General features: G+C 36.4%; 1 protein-coding gene across 2 annotated transcripts in view; it reads left to right on the plus strand.

The window, feature by feature from the left end:
• Nucleotides 1-18,083, plus strand: part of LOC106673577 (titin) — a 151,636-nt gene that overhangs the window by 85,326 nt on the left and 48,227 nt on the right. Inside the window, exons 34-71 of one of the 2 annotated variants that reach the window (XM_024225167.1) lie at nucleotides 41-405; nucleotides 471-651; nucleotides 713-1,107; nucleotides 1,170-1,572; nucleotides 1,647-2,447; nucleotides 2,508-2,759; nucleotides 2,839-2,982; nucleotides 3,045-3,446; nucleotides 3,553-3,954; nucleotides 4,324-4,462; nucleotides 4,530-4,786; nucleotides 4,851-4,990; nucleotides 5,055-5,313; nucleotides 5,380-5,778; nucleotides 5,836-6,090; nucleotides 6,147-6,290; nucleotides 6,348-6,605; nucleotides 6,670-6,813; nucleotides 7,089-7,481; nucleotides 7,547-7,819; nucleotides 7,893-8,182; nucleotides 8,583-8,618; nucleotides 8,755-8,875; nucleotides 8,944-9,131; nucleotides 10,449-10,922; nucleotides 10,987-11,940; nucleotides 12,008-12,470; nucleotides 12,532-12,671; nucleotides 12,741-13,002; nucleotides 13,067-13,220; nucleotides 13,343-13,708; nucleotides 13,777-13,948; nucleotides 14,052-14,238; nucleotides 15,483-15,697; nucleotides 15,754-15,881; nucleotides 15,965-16,268; nucleotides 16,347-16,778; nucleotides 16,838-17,141. In XM_024225167.1, the coding sequence (XP_024080935.1) occupies nucleotides 41-405; nucleotides 471-651; nucleotides 713-1,107; nucleotides 1,170-1,572; nucleotides 1,647-2,447; nucleotides 2,508-2,759; nucleotides 2,839-2,982; nucleotides 3,045-3,446; nucleotides 3,553-3,954; nucleotides 4,324-4,462; nucleotides 4,530-4,786; nucleotides 4,851-4,990; nucleotides 5,055-5,313; nucleotides 5,380-5,778; nucleotides 5,836-6,090; nucleotides 6,147-6,290; nucleotides 6,348-6,605; nucleotides 6,670-6,813; nucleotides 7,089-7,481; nucleotides 7,547-7,819; nucleotides 7,893-8,182; nucleotides 8,583-8,618; nucleotides 8,755-8,875; nucleotides 8,944-9,131; nucleotides 10,449-10,922; nucleotides 10,987-11,940; nucleotides 12,008-12,470; nucleotides 12,532-12,671; nucleotides 12,741-13,002; nucleotides 13,067-13,220; nucleotides 13,343-13,708; nucleotides 13,777-13,948; nucleotides 14,052-14,238; nucleotides 15,483-15,697; nucleotides 15,754-15,881; nucleotides 15,965-16,268; nucleotides 16,347-16,778; nucleotides 16,838-17,141 (11,196 nt within the window). The remainder of the gene's footprint in view (nucleotides 1-40; nucleotides 406-470; nucleotides 652-712; nucleotides 1,108-1,169; nucleotides 1,573-1,646; nucleotides 2,448-2,507; nucleotides 2,760-2,838; nucleotides 2,983-3,044; nucleotides 3,447-3,552; nucleotides 3,955-4,323; nucleotides 4,463-4,529; nucleotides 4,787-4,850; nucleotides 4,991-5,054; nucleotides 5,314-5,379; nucleotides 5,779-5,835; nucleotides 6,091-6,146; nucleotides 6,291-6,347; nucleotides 6,606-6,669; nucleotides 6,814-7,088; nucleotides 7,482-7,546; nucleotides 7,820-7,892; nucleotides 8,183-8,582; nucleotides 8,619-8,754; nucleotides 8,876-8,943; nucleotides 9,132-10,448; nucleotides 10,923-10,986; nucleotides 11,941-12,007; nucleotides 12,471-12,531; nucleotides 12,672-12,740; nucleotides 13,003-13,066; nucleotides 13,221-13,342; nucleotides 13,709-13,776; nucleotides 13,949-14,051; nucleotides 14,239-15,482; nucleotides 15,698-15,753; nucleotides 15,882-15,964; nucleotides 16,269-16,346; nucleotides 16,779-16,837; nucleotides 17,142-18,083) is intronic. The other variant, XM_024225168.1, reaches the window with a different exon arrangement.

The following is an 18,083-nucleotide window of genomic DNA, read 5'->3' on the forward strand; positions in this document are numbered from 1 at the left end:
TGTTTTTTGTTAATGTATATTAACATTGTTGCTTTTGAAGGTTCCAGAATCACGTCTTTCTTCAATTTTGGATATGTAGCTCTAACAATAAAACACGTAGCTACACATGACTCTGGCCGATACACCTGCAGAGCATACAACCAACTCGGTGAAGCCACAACATCAGCCAATCTTGGTGTTGTTAGCCGTCAAGATGTTATAATGGATAGCCAACATTCATCGAGCCTTCAGAAAATTCAACACCTAGAAGATTCAAGCCGCTACATGAGATCTCAACAGGAGGAGGCCAGTGTGACCCAGAAACCAAGGTTTTTGGGACCACTCAAGGGAACTAATAAGATTGTGGAAGGTCAAAGAGCCCATTTTGAAGCTAGGGTTGAACCTCTCAGCGACACAACTATGAAGGTATGCTCAATAAACACTATTTATTAATACATATCAAATAAATTATATTGAATGAATTTGCTTAGATCGAATGGTACTTTAATGGCAAAGCACTTCAAACTGCCAATAGAATTCAAACTTACCACGATTTTGGATATGTCGCTGTAGACATCCTCAGTGTAAGAGCCGAGGATGCTGGCACATATACAGTTGTTGCAAGAAATGCATTAGGTGAAGCTCAACTATCGGCCACAATGCAAGTAGAAAGTAAGTTTGATTTTAAAAAATTATATAAAAAACAATATTTAATTATTTTTTATTTTTATAGCAAGAGCAGCAGTTGACACAAGAAGCATGCATTCTGGTGTTTATGACAAAACAAAACAAATGGAAGAATATAGGCATGTTGAGCCAACTTACAATATTGAAGAAATTTCAAAATCCAAGCCCGTCTTCACAGTACCATTGAGCGATCCACCTCCAGTGAATGAAGGAAAGAACATTCACCTCGAATGTCGCCTTGAGCCCATGGGAGATCCTACGATGAGGGTAGAATGGTTCCAAAACGGAAAACCAGTCACTGTTGGATCAAGGTTCCGTACATACTATGATTTTGGCTATGTAGCATTAGATATTGTCCATGTCACCTCTATTGATTCGGGAGAATATACTGTTAGAGCGACCAACCACCTTGGTTCAGCTCATACATCTGCTTGTGTTAGGGTTAGTTAATAATTAAATTGCAAAATAAATAAATAATAATAACTAACGCTTTTTTTTTGCAGGTCATGAGTAGATCAGACATAGTGACAGAGACCCAAAATGAATCATCACTAGAACAGATACAATATCTTGAAGATTCTAAAATGAGAAAACATGTACAAGAAGATGTGACGATTGTTTCACCTCCTGTCTTTACACGCCCTCTTCATAACATTGAAACACTTGAAGGCACAAATATACATCTAGAGTGCCGCCTCCAGCCAGTTGGTGATCCATCGATGAGAGTTGACTGGTTTGTTAATGGAAAACCAGTCCGAGTAGGTCACAGATTCCGGCCTGCTTATGATTTTGACTATGTTGCCTTGGACCTACTTAGTGTTTACCCCAATGATTCAGGTGTTTACACTTGTCAAGCCAGAAATCAACTAGGAGAGGCTGTAACTTCTTCTTCTGTCCGGGTTATTGGTAAGTTGTATTTATTATTATTTAGCGATGTTACATGTTAATATTATAAATCACAAAACTACATTTTCTTTTAGCTAAAAAAGATCTTTTGCTTGAGTCCCAACACCCAGGTGGATTGGAAAAAATACAGTACCTTGAAGACTCATCAAGGTATAAGCGAACTGATACAGTTGATGAACTAGTGATGGTCAAACCAAGATTTGTCACAAAACCAAAATCAGCTGAAAATCTAAGAGAAGGTGGACATGCTCATTTCGAATGTAAACTCGAACCTGTAACAGATCCCAACCTTAAAGTTGAATGGTACAAAAATGGTCGTCCGATCATTGTTGGTCACAGATTCCGCCCAATTCACGATTTTGGCTATGTAGCTCTTGATATCATTGATCTCATTGCTGAAGATTCTGGAGTATATACTTGTCGTGCGACCAATTTGTTGGGTAGTGATGAAACAACTTGCTCACTTAAATGCAGTAGTTCTTCGCAAGTTGTAACATCAACTCAAAATGAATCAGGACTTGAGCAGATTCAATACCTTGAAGATCGATCAAAATATCATAGGTCTGAAGTCGTAGAAGAAACTACGACACAAGCTCCAGTTTTCACAACTTCCCTCAAGCAATGTAATATAAAAGAAGGACAAAGGGCACATTTTGAATGCCGCCTTATTCCAGTCAGTGACAACACAATGAAAGTTGAATGGTTCCACAACAACCAGCCCGTTAAATCCGGATCTAGGTTCACCGAGACCAATAATTTTGGATTTGTTGCTCTAGACATTCTTCACTGCTTACCTGAAGACTCAGGAACTTATACATGCCGAGCAAAAAATGTTAATGGTGAAGCTCTCACTTCATCAACACTCAATGTTTCATGTATGTAATATCATATTGAATGTTTAAAATAAAACTAACAAAATTGTTTTACATTTGTAGCAAGAAAATCAATATACCTTGAATCACAACATGAATCAGCGCTCAACAAACTCAATCAGTTTGAGGAACCTAAATACCACAAACCAACTGGGCCTGAAGAAGCTGCTACTCAAGCTCCAGTTTTCACACAACCAATGAGAGACTTGAGAACATCTGAGAATCAACATGCCCACTTTGAAGCAAGACTCATCCCAGTAGGTGATCCAAGGCTCAAAGTTGAGTGGCTAAGAAATGGAGTGCCAATTTCAGCATGTACGTATATAATATTTTTGGCTGTCAGTTCTTGTCAAGATTTTATGTTCATTATCTTGTTTTTAAATCTATTTTATAGCAAATCGTGTAACGACAATGCATGATTTTGGTTACGTCGCTTTGAACATGAAGTATGTCTATCCTGAAGATTCTGGAACTTATACCTGCAGGGCTACAAATGATCTTGGAGAAGCTGTCACATCGGCCACTCTAGTTGTACAATGTATGTGTAGAAAATCACTACTATTGATAATTTGTGCTTCAATTGAGACAATTCTATTTCAGCGAGAGCATCACTTCTCACTGAGACACAACACGAAGGAGCCCTACAGAAACTCCAGGCCCTTGAAGATTCCGCAAAGTACAAACGCACCGAAGTGCAAGATATTGTTGTTACCCAAAAACCTTATTTCTCAGCCCAACTCAACGGTCCTACACAATTAGTAGAAGGACAGAGTGCTCATTACGAATGTAGAATTGAACCATACCCAGATCCAAATCTCAAAGTTGAATGGTTCCACAATGGAGTACCTCTTCAAACTGGGCATAGATTTAGAACTACCTATGATTTTGGTTTTGCTGCTCTTGATATTCTTACTGTATATGGAGAAGATACTGGAGAATACACTTGCAGAGCTACTAATAAATTAGGACAAGCTGTTTCTTCAGTAAAACTCAATGTACAACGTAAGTTTTCAAAGCATATATTTAACTATAAAAATTCAACATTTATTTCTTTCAAATAATTGTTTTTTATTTTGGTCAGCCAATTATCATATTATTTTCTTTACAGCACGTGCTGGAATTATAAGAGACACTCAGCATCAAGATGCTCTTCAGAAAATACAGTACCTTGAGGATGACTCGCGCTACAAGAAAACAGTTGAACAAGAGCCGACTGTTACTGAAAAACCACAATTCGGCAGACCACTCAAGAACATTGAGCATTTGCCAGAAGGAAAAATGGCTCATCTAGAAGCCACATTGACACCGGTGAATGACCCAACAATGAAAGTCGAGTGGTTCCGAAACGGACGACCCATCCCACAAGGCCATAGATTCAAAACAACATACGATTTTGGCTTTGTTGCCCTTGACGTCCTTTATGCATATGCTGAGGATTCTGGAACTTACATGTGTAAAGCTCGAAATGCTGCTGGGGAAGCTGTAACGACTTGCTCTGTGACTGTTGATTGTAAGCAATTCTTTTAAAAAATACATCAAAAACCATATGTTTAAACATAAATAATGTCATTATAACTCAAGCCACTATCTTTAGAACACAAAATTTTTAGATTTGTTTTAAAATTCTTTAAAAAAAATTCAAATTCCATCAATATTAAATGTTTTCAATTATTAATCCAAATTGTCAGTTTGTCTTGGAATACATTTTACCACCTTTAATGTCAGGAGTTTTGTGCAACATTAGAAACTTTCTTGTGAGGATATTAAAAAAGAACAATAAAAGTGGAGGTAATTCCTTGGGCGAACTGGAGGAATGGACAAAGTCTTAAAAACAGTTTTTGATATCTATCTCCTTGTTTGATGGAGTAATTTTTTTCAGCCAAAGCTGGGCTTCAGCTAGACACTCTTGATGAGCAAAGGCTGAAGAAAATCAGAGAACTTGAACAATTTGAAAGACCGCAGCAAGAGGAAGTTGAACCAGTTGCACAAAAACCAGTTTTCATTACTCCTCTTAACAGGTAAACAATGAAGATAAATAAACAAACTTTTTAATCTTTAACGTTATTTTTTTATGGCTTTTAACAGCTTAGAAAATCTCAAGGAAGGTGATCATGCTCATTTAGAATGTAGAATTGAGCCAATCAATGATCCAAACCTGAAGATAGAGTGGTTTGTAAATGGAAAAGCCATCACAACTGGCCATCGTTTCCGTACTACCCATGACTTTGGATATGTGGCACTTGACATATTATACAGCTATGCTGAAGACTCAGGCACTTACATGTGCAAAGCAACAAATAAAATGGGTGAAGCTGTCAACACATGCAATATTAAAGTGCAATGTAAGTAGACACGTAGTTAATTATTATTAAGTATTACTTTTGATGAATTATTTTTTAATTGCAGCAAGACGCAATATTTTACTTGACACACATCACCCCGAAGGATTGGAAAAAATTAGAGAATTGGAAGCTCAGGGACATCCACAGAGGTTAGAAGTTGAAGAGCCTGTTCCATCCCCACCTCGGTTTGTCACTGAGCTTAGGGTAATTAATTTTTTATCTTTAATTTTGTAACGAATCTAATATAGCTGATGAAATTAATTTTTAGGGTACAAATGAACTTGCTGAAGGGCAAACTGCTCATTTTGAAGCTCAAATTGAGCCACTTCATGATCCAAATTTGAGAGTGGAAGTTTATCACAATGGAAAGCCTCTAGGATCAGCCTCAAGATTCCATATTACATTTGACTTTGGTTATTTTGCCCTTGATATTGGCCATTGTTTGGCTTCTGATGCTGGGGAATATACTGTTAAAGCTGTCAATAAACTTGGATCTTGTGTCTCATCAACAACTATGCAAGTTAAAGGTATATAAATAAATCCATGTGCCTGAGTCTCTTATGGTTATCTAAATATATATTTTTTTATTGCAGAAAAAGGAAGTATTATTCTTGATTCTCAGAGACCAGAGGGTCTCGAGAAGATCAAGAAGCTAGAAGCTGGACGTCCTGAAAAGCCGGAAGTGGTTGAAGCTGCCACAAGGCAAAGACCAGTCTTCACCCAACCTCTTCAAAACATTGATGCTATCGCAGAAAGCCAAACAGCTCACTTTGAGTGCCGTCTTATCCCAGTTGGAGATCCTACTCTCAAGGTTGAGTGGTTCAGAAATGAAAAACTTCTCGAAGACAGCTCTCGAATCACCAAAACACATGATTTTGGCTATGTAAGCATGGATATGACACACGTGAGAGAAGACGATGAGGGCGTATATATGTGCAGGGCTTCTAATGCTCTCGGTGAAGCTGTTACAACCGCTTCAATGAAAATAAAAAGTATGAGGCTTAATTAATTTTTATGTTATGGTATTTTAATGGAAATTTTATTTGTAGCGAAAGCATCAATACAAAGCGAGACCCAACATCCAGAGGGTATGAGAAAGATCCGTCAGTTAGAAGAAGGAAAGGAACCTTCAAGAAAAGAAGAACCAGAACAAGCATTTGAGAAACCAATTTTCACACAAGTGCTTACTGGGCCATCTGAACTTTGGGAAGGCCAAAGAGCACATTTTGAAGCTAGAGTCGTACCAGTAGGTGATCCTACAATGAAATTCCAATGGTTTTGCAATGGAGTGGAGCTCAAAATGGGTATGAAAGTCAGTTTTTAATTTAAATACAAGCATTTATTCATAAATGATTTTTAGGATCAAGATTCCATGTCACACATGATTTTGGCTTTGTAACTTTGGACATAATGGCTACAGTACCAGAAGACTCTGGAGTGTACATGTGCAAAGCTGTCAATGCTGCCGGAGAAGCAGTTTCTTCGACAAGTCTTAAAGTGAAACGTAAGCAAAAATAAAAATGATCAAATGAAAAAAACTAATTTTATTTTCATTTATAAGCACGTTCTGCAATTTCTGGAGAGCCGATTCAACCTGATGCTTGGCAGAAGATCCAATTGAAGGAAGCACAGATGAGCAAAGTGCCTGAAGGCTATGAAGACACTGCTCGACAAATGGCACCCGTTTTTACCAAGCATCTGAACAACGCCGATAAACTCGTAGAAGGTTCACATGTTTACCTTGAAGCCCAGGTCGAGCCCAAAGAAGATCCCAACCTTAGGGTTGAGTGGTTTAAAAATGGAAAACCATTAACAACAGGTCATTGATTAAATAAATTGTACGAAATAAACCCTCAACTATAAGTTATTCGATGATTTTACAGGTACAAGAATCAAGCCCACTTTCGATTTTGGCTTAGTTACTCTTTCTGTAAATGGGGTGAGGCCAGATGATTCTGCCATATACACTTGCAAAGCAACTAATCTTCATGGAGAAGCTGTTTCAACTTGCACGATTAAAGTTGAAGGTGATTTTCATTATTTTTAAATTTTATTATTCCTTATTATTACTTTTTTTTTTCATAGTGTTTGTGTTTAGACATTTTCACCATATTCAGTGCCATTTTTAACCATATAATTATAAGCATGAACAAATTCAAATGGCAAATACATAAATCTATCCTAAAAATACTGAGAGTATGATACCTTCTAAAAAATGCCCAAAATATTAATATTTATTATTTATCTGTAATAATTATTGTTATATTTATAAATACTAACATACAAAAAAATGTTTTATCAGATCGGCATTGGTTGCTTGCAAATTCACTTCGTCCAGAAGCTCTGCCCTTAATCGACGCCCTCGAAGGGCCAAAAACAACAAAGAGCGAAGTTGCTGAACCCGTTTTCGAAGGCCCAGTATTTATTTCTCACTTGAACAATGTAGTCTGCCAAGAAGGAGAGAATTCACACTTCGAGTGCAGAGTAGAACCTGCAAAGGATCCCACCCTCAATATAGAATTTTTCGCCAATGGCAAATTATTACCGACTGGAGCCAGATTCAAAGGCAACCATGACTTTGGATTCGTTACGCTCGACATCAATTCATGCTATGCTGAAGATTCTGGAATCTACACTGTCAAAGCTACTAACAGTAAAGGGCAAGCATCGACTTCAGGATCACTCAGATGCACTGGTAAAATAATACAAACTCATATATCATACATTCTAAAATCAACTATAATGGTAATAATAATTTAGGAAAAGATGGAATCTACTTACAAACTCAACATCCTCAAGGACAGGCTGGACTCGAAAAAGTACAAGAAGTGGATGATGCTTATGCAAACAAATTACAGAGGCCACCTTTAAAAGCGGAAGATGCTTATCCGAAACCGGTATGGACCACACCTTTACAACCAGAATTTAAACTTGGTGAGGCTCAGCCACTTCATTTAGAGGCAACTGTCGAACCCAAAGAAGATCCCAATCTTAAGATTGAATGGTTCTTTAAAGGAAAAGCTCTTGAACATGGTAATTAAATTAAAATGTTTTGCCTGTTTTCATTTAAAATTAATAAAATTAACATTTTTTTTATTAATTAAAGGATCACGATTCAAGATGACATCAGAATTTGGGTTTGTGACACTTGATTTAACAGAGGTTTATGAACGTGACCAAGGTATCTACACTTGCAAAGCCTGGAACAAATCTGGCGAAGCTTTTACATCTACAACAGTCTACTGCACATCCAAAGCTGGTTTGATTGAAAAAACACAACACCCCAAGGGTCAAGAAGGACTCGGAAAAATTCAAGAGCTTGAAGAGTCACTTAGGAAAGAAGATGCTAAACTTGCAGACAGTGAGGAAGGACAACCACCTGTATTTACATCTCAAGTAAGTATTTCATAACTATAACAAAAAAATCTTATGATTCTTCCTTCTTGAAGGTGGGATAATAGGTCAACTCAAAAATTCAGGTTTACGACCCAGTCCTGTTGGACTTCATTGGGCTCACTAGAAATTCTTCGGTTTCTTTCATTTAATAGGTTATCTAGTTTTTTATTCAGTTTTAATTTTCGTTTCTTCTTTTCCCTATCAATGAATTCTCTCTGTTTTCTACTAAATTCTATAATTATATTGGGGGGAATCTTTCCATTTAATTCATTTTGTTTGGTAGCTATGTCTCTCTAATGAATTTGAGTTGACCTATTATCCCACCTTCAAGAAGGAAGAATCATAAGTATAACAAAAAAATTATATTTTAAATTTTACTTCACGAGAATATAATTTTCAGTCTTATTCCCAGAATCCACCACAATTCCTTACGCAGGTATTTCAAAATGTTATTTTGAGGTGGTGGAGAAGTTGAATTTGTTATTTTTAAGGTGGAGGGATAAAAATGATCAAATTTGCTTGTATAAATTGTTTTTATATGTGCACCTACATTAAATTATTTTATGTTATAGTTCCAGAATGTAAGTAATTTAAGTGAGGGTGAGATTGCTCATTTTGAAGCTTCCCTTACACCAGTCGGTGATCAAACTATGGTTGTCGAATGGTTCTACAATGGCAAATTATTAGAAGCGAGTAAGTATTTTTTAAATTTAAATATTCTCATTTTAACGAGTTTTGACTTATATTTTTTTAAATTAAAGGTCATCGAATCAGAACAGTTCATGCATTCGGTATGGTTGTTCTCGAGATACTCGGTACGAAGATTGAGGACTCTGGCGTTTACACATGCCGTGCCACAAACAAATGGGGCCAAGCTGAGATCAGCGTCACTTTGGAGTGTGTTGACATGAGCAAGGGCCAGAAACCACAATTTACCACCCATATCAAGGTGAGGGAAAATGTATAATTATTGCATGTTTCCGAGAAATAATATTTATACCTTTTTAGGTGAGAAATCATTTGACCATGTTTCCCATAAACGAAAGTAATGAATTTGTACCCGATTCGTCCGGAGAGCATTGTCCTAAACTTTATTATTTTGCGTACAATGGCGGAAGATGATCACAATATAAGACAAACAGACAACAATAAAATGCTCTTATACTATTTTAATGTTTTCTTATTCATTTTTATAGTTAATTGAATTAGTTTAAGTGATTAGGCTGGATAACAATCATTATGAAAATGAGGATTTATTAAAACCAAGATTTTTCCATGAATTATCCAAGCAATTACATATTTTTTAATTTGGGCAATCCCAAATTTTATCAGTCTTCAACATTATAATTTAATATTAAAAGGCAATAAAGTCCAAGACTAATTGTTACTTCATCAAGCTTTTGAGGAATAAAGGCTCTTCATATTTAATATATTTTAAAGAATTTAATTAATTAAGGTTTTTAGTTGAGATGAAAAAAAGCTAATGGCACGAGAGGGATTCGAACCCACGATCTTCGGCTTGACGTAGGTGGTAGAGCAGCGGCGTATCAAGCCGAAGGTCGTGGGTTCGAATCCCTCTCATGCCATCAGCTTTTTTTCATCTCAACTAAAAACCTTAATTAATTGTAAAGTATTAATTGGTCAAGCAGACCACGAAAATAGTGAATTTAATGAATTAAAATGAAGTACACTTCACTAAAGCTCTCCGTCGCCATTTCAATTGTCGTCAAGAATCCAAACCGATTACACGACATTTGAAAAATGGCAAAAGGAGGGAAAACTCATAAGGTGGGGTTGAGATGGGGAGTTGATGTCCGAGTGGATCGAGGTCACGATAGCTCAGGTGGTAGAGCAGCGGCGTATCAAGCCGAAGGTCATGGGTTCGAATCCCTCTCGTGCCATTAGCTTTTTTTCATCTCAAGTAAAAACCTTAATTAATTGTAAAGTATTAATTGGTCAAGCGGACCACAAAAATAGTGAATTTAAAGAATTTAATGTTAATTTACTTAATTACTAAGTTTCCTAGTCCAAATGAAGAAGACAATATTCCTCAAAAGGTCAATGAAGGAACAGTGCTTTCTTTCTAATTAGTCTCAAACCGGATTATCTTTTACTATACATAGCATTAATTTTCATATCACTAGTACAACATTTAATATTGTGGTTTATGGTCCAAATATCCCTTATACTCTGGAGTTCTAATACTAAATTACTCAAAGGAAATGATAAATAGAATATTAAATTGTCAACTGTGTGTCATTTGCAGAGTGTTGAAGGACTCAAAGATGGAGATTCAGTTCACTTTGAGTGCACTCTCATCCCAGTTGGCGACCCGACGATGACAGTCGAATGGTTCCACAACGGGCGCCCGATCAGACATTCGACGAGAATCAAACAAGTATCAGATTTTGGTTTCGTTCTCATGGATATTGCATATACACAGACCCACGACACTGGTGAATATGTCTGCCGGGCCAAAAACAAATACGGGGAAGACTTTACAAGAGCGCACGTCGTGTGTGTTGGAAAAGGAGGTGTCTACTATGACACTCTTCAACCCGATTCACTTCAGAAGATCCGTGAACTTGAATCAGGTGCAGGACCAACTCAAGCTGCACCCACTCCAGTAACAGAACCGCCAAGGTTTATAACTCAGATCCAAGATGTTACAGCATTAAAAGAAAGTCAAAGTGCTCACTTTGAAGCAAGATTGACTCCTGTCAACGATCCTAATCTTGTGGTAAATTTTTTCTTCTATATTATCAATGTACTACTTAAATTGATTCAATTTGTTTAAATTCTAGGTTGAGTGGTATTTTAATGGTAAAAAACTGCCCCATGGTCATAGATATAGAACTTTTCATGATTTTGGCATCGTCATTCTTGACATTCTATACTGTTATGCTGAAAATTCTGGTGAATATGAATGCCGTGCGACTAATCTCATTGGATCTGATTCGACCAAAGCTGTATTGAAATGCTCATCAAAGGCAAATCTCATTCTTACGTCCCAACTGCCAGAGGGAATGGAAGGAGGTCTTGAAAAGATTCAAAACCTTGAAGAATCCATGTACAAAACAAGAGAGCAACAAATCAGTGAAACTAAAGGTCAAGCACCAGTTTTTACGGTGCCATTATCGAACATCGATAAGCTCCGTGAAGGAGAAAGTGCTCATTTTGAAGCCAGGCTTACACCAACTGATGACCCAAAACTCAAGGTTGAATGGTTCTGGAACAACAAACCTCTTAGGACTGGTTCAAGATTCAGAACTTTCCACGATTTTGGTTTTGTCATACTTGAAATCTCGCCTGTATATCCTGAAGATTCTGGGGAATATTCATGTAGGGCTTCTAATGAATGGGGACAAGCTGTTACGACGTCTATCATGAAGGTTGAAGGCAAGAGGAGCATTATTATGGAATCACAATTACCAAAAGGCATGGAAGGCACTATTGATAAAATCGCTGAACTAGAGGGCTTAGGGCAGCTCAGGCCTCCTACTCTGCCCGAAGATGATTTGGGAAAACCTCCAGAATTTATTACATCTCCATCGGATCTCACTCTTGTAGAATATTCACTCGCTCACTTTGAATGTAAACTCACGCCAGTTAATGACCCCAGTCTAAGAGTAGAATGGTTTCACAATGGAAAACCACTTACTGCTGGATCTCGTTTCAAAACCATAAACGATTTTGGATATGTAATTTTAGAAATCTCTGGTGTTGACACAAGAGATTCTGGATTATATACATGCAAGGTAATTTAATTATTTTTCTTTATTACATTTAATTTGAATCTTATATTTTCATTTACACTTTTAACAGGCTACGAACAAACATGGAGAAGCGGTAGTGTCGTGCAAACTACAAGTGAGAGGAAGGCAAGGCATCATCATGGAGCCTCAACTTCCAACTACATTCAGTTCAGGAACTGAAAGCATCCAAAAACTGGAAGAGGGTCTTCATAAAAAAGATGAAGTACTTCCAGACGAAGAGCAGCCAAATCCTCCAAGATTTGTTGTTGAACTAAAAGATACTGAGTCTCTTGAAGGTGGCAAAGCTCATTTTGATTGCAAAGTGGAGCCAGTTAATGATCCGACTCTTCGCATTGATTGGTTCTTTAATGGACGTCCTTTTGCAACCGGGTCGAGAGTCCATATGCTTAACGACTTTGGATTTGTTGTCTTGGACATGGAATATGTCTACGCTAGAGACTCAGGAGAATACATCTGCAGGGCAACAAACAAATGGGGCACTGCTACAACTAAAGCCAAACTTGTATGTAAAGGTAAGAAAACTTTAATAAATTATAAAACAAGACAAGAAAAATAATAAATTTATTATTAAAGCTAAACGTGATGTCGTTCTTGATTCTCAACTGCCTTTTGGCATGAGTGGAGAGAAATTGAAAGAACTTGAAAAAGGAAAAGCAACAGAAGCTAGACCTTCGGATGAAGGTCCTCAAGTACCTCCAAAATTTGTTACACAGGTATATATCAATATTTTTAAAATGAAAAACGATTTGTCATTTAAACAAATTTAAAAACTCATTTTACAGATTACATCTGCAACCGTTGGCGAAAATGAACCTGTGAGGTTTGAATGCCGTGTTGAACCAAAGAATGATCCCACATTGAGGATTGAGTGGTACAGAAACGGCAAACTTCTACCTTCTGGCCATCGTTTCAAGACAATATTTGATCTTGGCTTCGTTTCCTTAGACATTTTATACGTGTACCCTGAAGATTCAGGAGAATATGTCTGCCGTGCGGTCAATGCTTACGGTGAAGATTTCACCAAAGCAACTGTATCTTGCAAGAGTGAGTTGTTTTTAGGTTTTCTATTATTTGAACGTTTTATTTCAATCTTGTTTAATGTTAATAGAAGTCCCGTCCATCATTTTGCAAAACCAAGTTCCAAAGGGAATGAAGAAGTCAGAACAGTTGATGCAAATGGAAGCTACTATTAAGAAGTATACTTCAGAAGTACATCTGACTGAAGAAGATTTGTATGAGCCTGAGAAAAAGCAACCACCACGGTACTGTTTTACTATTTTAAATTATTGCACTTCTAATATTTTTAATTTATACAAAAACTGTGAATTTTTTGTACTTCTTCTTTTATAATGTAGTTTAATGTATAATATCAAAATGTTGATAGGTTTGTTACACAAATACAAGATCAAACATCACTCGTTGAAATGGAAGCGACTAAATTCGAATGTCAGCTTGCACCGGTCGGAGATCCCAATATGAAAGTCGAATGGTTCTTCAATGGAAAACCGTTACACCACAAGAACAGATTTACTCCCATCTACGACTTTGGCTATGTGGCCATGAATTTTGGTTGGGTATATCCAGAAGACAGCGGTGAGTATCTCTGCAGGGCTACTAATCTTTATGGAATGGACGAGACAAGAGCGATAATCAAGACCGCCGGTAAACCTGGCATCATATATGAATCCCAACTTCCGAAGGGGATGAAAAGCATAGAGAGAATCCGGGAAATGGAAGCATCATGGCAGCTGTAAGTTATACTGTTACTCTATGAAAATTGTAATAATTGTGTAATATAAAAAAAATTATTTGATACAGATCACCTGAGGCAAGGGTAGAAGAAGAGAAAGAAAAACAGGGTCCCGTTTTTGTTAGTCACCCAGAGCCTGTAACTGTAGAAGAAGGTGAATGTGCAAGATTCTGCTGCAGAGTAACTGGTCATCCAAGGCCAAGGGTCATGTGGATCATTAACGACCACACTGTGGTTAATGTAAGTGGGAAAAAAAATAGAAAAAACATATGAAATGGTTTAAAAGTTTATTAACTCTAAAGTAAAATTAAACTTTATTGCTTGTAATTGACAAAAACAATAGGGAGCAAGGTATAAGCTGACTTACGATGGCATGTGGCATCTTGATATTCCTAAAACACGACAGTATGACCACGGAAAAGTCGTAGTCCTCGCTCGCAATTCATCTGGTGAGGCTAAGGTTGAAACAACTTTGAATGTGAAACCAAGAGGAGATGATTACAGAGGCGTACTCAAGAACTCTCCAAGACGTGAGTGTTTATTATTACAATCAGCAGAAATTTATAAGCATACAATTCTCTTACGCTACCCCTGATAATCAAGGGGCTTGCTTTTAACTAGTTATTACAATTATTTTGAGTCTATTAATTATTATCATAAAGGTAATAATAGTAATGAATTAAATATTATATTTATTCTTTCTCTTTTTAATAATGACAGTTGCAATTATTCTCTCACTAATACACTTAATAATAATAATTTGTACTTATATATAAAGAAAACAGAAACTCTTTTTCTTTATGCACATAAAGTGCACACAAGAGTTCTATTCTTTCAGTAGAATTGCATCGTAACACATTCCATAACATGATACATACCCATAAAAATTACCCACTTTTGTCCCCGGCATCCTCAAAACTTATCGCTTCTTTAATGACAACCCCTGAAGGCTGACGGTCAACTTGTGTCCTCGGCAGGAAGTCGCTCAGGTAAAGGACATCTGTATGTGTTATTTCGTGTCGTTTTGTGCCACAAAACTGCACGAATCCTTCTACACCTAGTTTTCCTATTGCACCATCCTACTCCAATTCTAGCTCTTAATTTATAAATACGGTTTGCATGGAAACTGCGCTTTTAAAATATTTGATTATGTTAGTTTGCTTTATATTTTGTCATCTTTGTATATGATGTTTTCTTCCTAGTTTTCTTCAGACTATCTTTTTAACCTTTTAGTCTGTAATTATTCATAAAGGCATGTTAAAATTTCTATCCAAAATTTTGATTGGTGCTAAATGGTATGTTTAGTGGATAAATATCTATGTTCTAAGTGTGTTAATAAAAATAATTAAAAAAAAAGTGCATTTATTATTTGTAAGTTCATTAAAGACTGATAATTTGTGAAAATAATATATCAATGTTTAAATATGTTTTAAAAACATAATTATGCAAAATTGCATGTGGATGTTTAATGTTATATTTGTCAAAATTCTGTCCCTGTTTAGAAATCTCCGATTTTGTTAAATTTTTCACTGATCCTTTGTAACCATTTCAAACTTCTTTCTAAACTTGGGACTTTGGGACTACTTTAAATACACAATCATTGATATTTGTGGTAATTTAAATGTCAAAGTATGAACATTGTCAAAACTAATTTGTTTTTGTTTACTTCTTACAAACTCAATATTTCCACTAAACCTGCCGGACGTCGTAGGCAAAATTAGGGTATGCGACTATTTTTAAGAATGCTGTCTGAAGTACATTTTTATGATAACAGCATGGTACGACACAGAATTAATCCCCTACCAGCAAGAAAGGATGGAAACAGAATTAGAAAAGGTTTTTGAAGAGAGACAGGCTGCACTTGCAGAACAAAAGGGTGTAGACTTCAATCCAGAATTGAACAAACAGAGGTCCAAAGAGCCAGAACCACAATGGACGAAGTCTGTAAAAAATAAAAAAGGAGAAGAATATTACAGCAAGCTGAGAGAGGTAACCTATCTGATTAATATTTTGCTTGAATTAAATTAAACTGTACAAAATTGCAGTTGGAAGAGGGACAGATAGTGAAGGAAAACAGGCTGAGAGAAGCATCACACCAGTTTGCAATACCTGGGGAAAAAGTTACACATAAGTCAGTAGCTAGAGGAATGGCACAAAGCTATGAAAGTAATTTGTAAGTAACTTAAAATCATCTTTAGTCTTTTTACATTGAAATAAAGTTAAAAAAATATTGCTATATAATTTGTCTAAACTCAGGAAAAAGGAACCAGAACTAATGCCGTGGCAAAAAGGAAGGAATTTAAGGCAAACAGGATACCTCTCACAAGATCAAGAACAATCTGAAGAAGTTGCACAAGACCAGAGAACAACCGTGACCAGAGCACCAGTAGATCCACTTGAAAGTACCGTCCATGGCAAAGAGGTACATACAGCTGTACAGAAACAAACCCAGAAAGAGGTAAAAGATGACCAAGAAATTACCAGAAAAATTTCAACAACTGAAACAACTGAGGTTGAACACAAGGCAACAACACAGGAACGTGTGGTACAAGGACAAGTGGTTAGTTTTATTTTTAATTTTTTTGTAAATTGTTTTTCATGGAATGAGTGTACATTTGTTTGTTTTTATTTTTTCAAGAAACCCGCAAAACCGCCAGTGTTCACCAAGAAAATCCAACCATGCAGAGCTTTTGAAAATGAACAGGCTAGATTTGAGGTCGAATTTGATGGGGATCCCCTCCCAAAAATTCAGTGGTACAGGGAGGATTTCCTAATTCAGAGTTCGCCAGATCTTCAAGTCCACACATTCTCCACAAAATCTATTCTGGTACTCCGTCAAGTTTTCCTTGAAGACTCGGGAGTCTTCTCAGTCATCGCAGAAAACAGGGGAGGGCGAGCAAAGTGCTCTGCCAATTTGGTAGTAGAGGAAAGAAAGAGGGCTGGTCGAGGAGGAGTGGTTCCACCTAGTTTCCTCACAACGGTACAAAGTTCTGCTGTCACTGCAGGCCAATTGGCAAGATTTGACGCTAAAATCGATGGCTCTAAACCTGTAGATGTCTACTGGTTAAAGGTAATTTCTTATAAATAATATATGCTATAGAACTACCAATGATTAATCTTTTTTTCCAGAATGGTAAAAAAATTAGTCCTGATATAAGGTACAAGACCCTAGAAGAAGATAATACTTACACTCTTTTAATTATTGAGAGTGTACCTGAGGACTCAGGAAACTATGAATGTGTCGCAATAAACAAAGGTGGAGAAGCCAGGTGCCAGGCGGAACTACTAGTTGACTCGCCAAAGAAGGGGCCTGGTAAAGTTGATACAAAGCAAGGACCAGAAGTAGCACCAACTGTTGTTGAACCGCTTACCGACCAGGCGAAGAAAGAAGGCCAGCCTGTACTCTTTAAATGCAAAATATCTGCCAAACCAGGTAAAAGAAGTTCATTATTGAATTTTATCATTTCTTGGATTTTACATTCATTAATCCCAAAATATTTCTGTTTCCGACGCCCTTAATATATCAGAATTTTTCCGTGGCTCCCCAAGTCAAAATAATGGTCTATCTCAGCGTGAACTTTACGATAATAATATTAATTCATTTCCAATTCATAAAAGCATTGATATATCTAAATCTCTTATTTTATCTGAAATTTTATTTAATAAATAATCAAAACTCCTGGCTTTCTTGTGAAATTGTGAAACTTCCCTTTTGAAAAGTGATTACGCACTTAATAACAAAAATATAAAAGCAAATACTTTTTTTTGTGTAATAATATAAAATACACAATTGCAGCTGTCTTGTTAACATCCATATTGAAATTGGTTGGCCACCAGGGTCTTAGGCTTTAAGGTTTTATGAAGGAGGGTATACATTTTAGTTTTTTTCTTATAAATATAAAAATCATAATATTTTTATAGAAAATTTTATTTTGTGGCACCTTTATAGCACAACTGCGGGGCACAATTTGGGAATCACTACATTAATCCATATATGTATTTAGTACTCCTGATGGACTATATTAATTATTTTAATTATGATTAATTAAAATAATTTATAAGTGAATTATGACTACTAAATACATACATGTATCAATATAATAATTAAAGAAATACTTTGCTAACAACTCCCTGTGGCCTCTTCATAAGTTACCGAGAATCAAATCCTGATTACACGATATTTGAAAATATAGCAGAAAGAGAGAAAATTTGAAAGGTTGTATGTTGAAATGAGAAGTTGTCTGAGTGGATTGAAGTCACGATAATTCAATTGGTTAAAGCAGTGGCGTATTTAGTCGAAGGTTCTGGGTTCGAATCCTGCTCATGTCACTTGCTTTTTCATCTCAATTAAGGCCTCATATTAAAAATATAATTA

The sequence above is a fragment of the Cimex lectularius genome, unplaced genomic scaffold (genome assembly GCF_000648675.2).
Source record: "Cimex lectularius strain Harlan isolate CLEC.00 unplaced genomic scaffold, Clec_2.1 scaffold15, whole genome shotgun sequence".
Lineage (NCBI taxonomy): Eukaryota > Metazoa > Arthropoda > Insecta > Hemiptera > Cimicidae > Cimex > Cimex lectularius.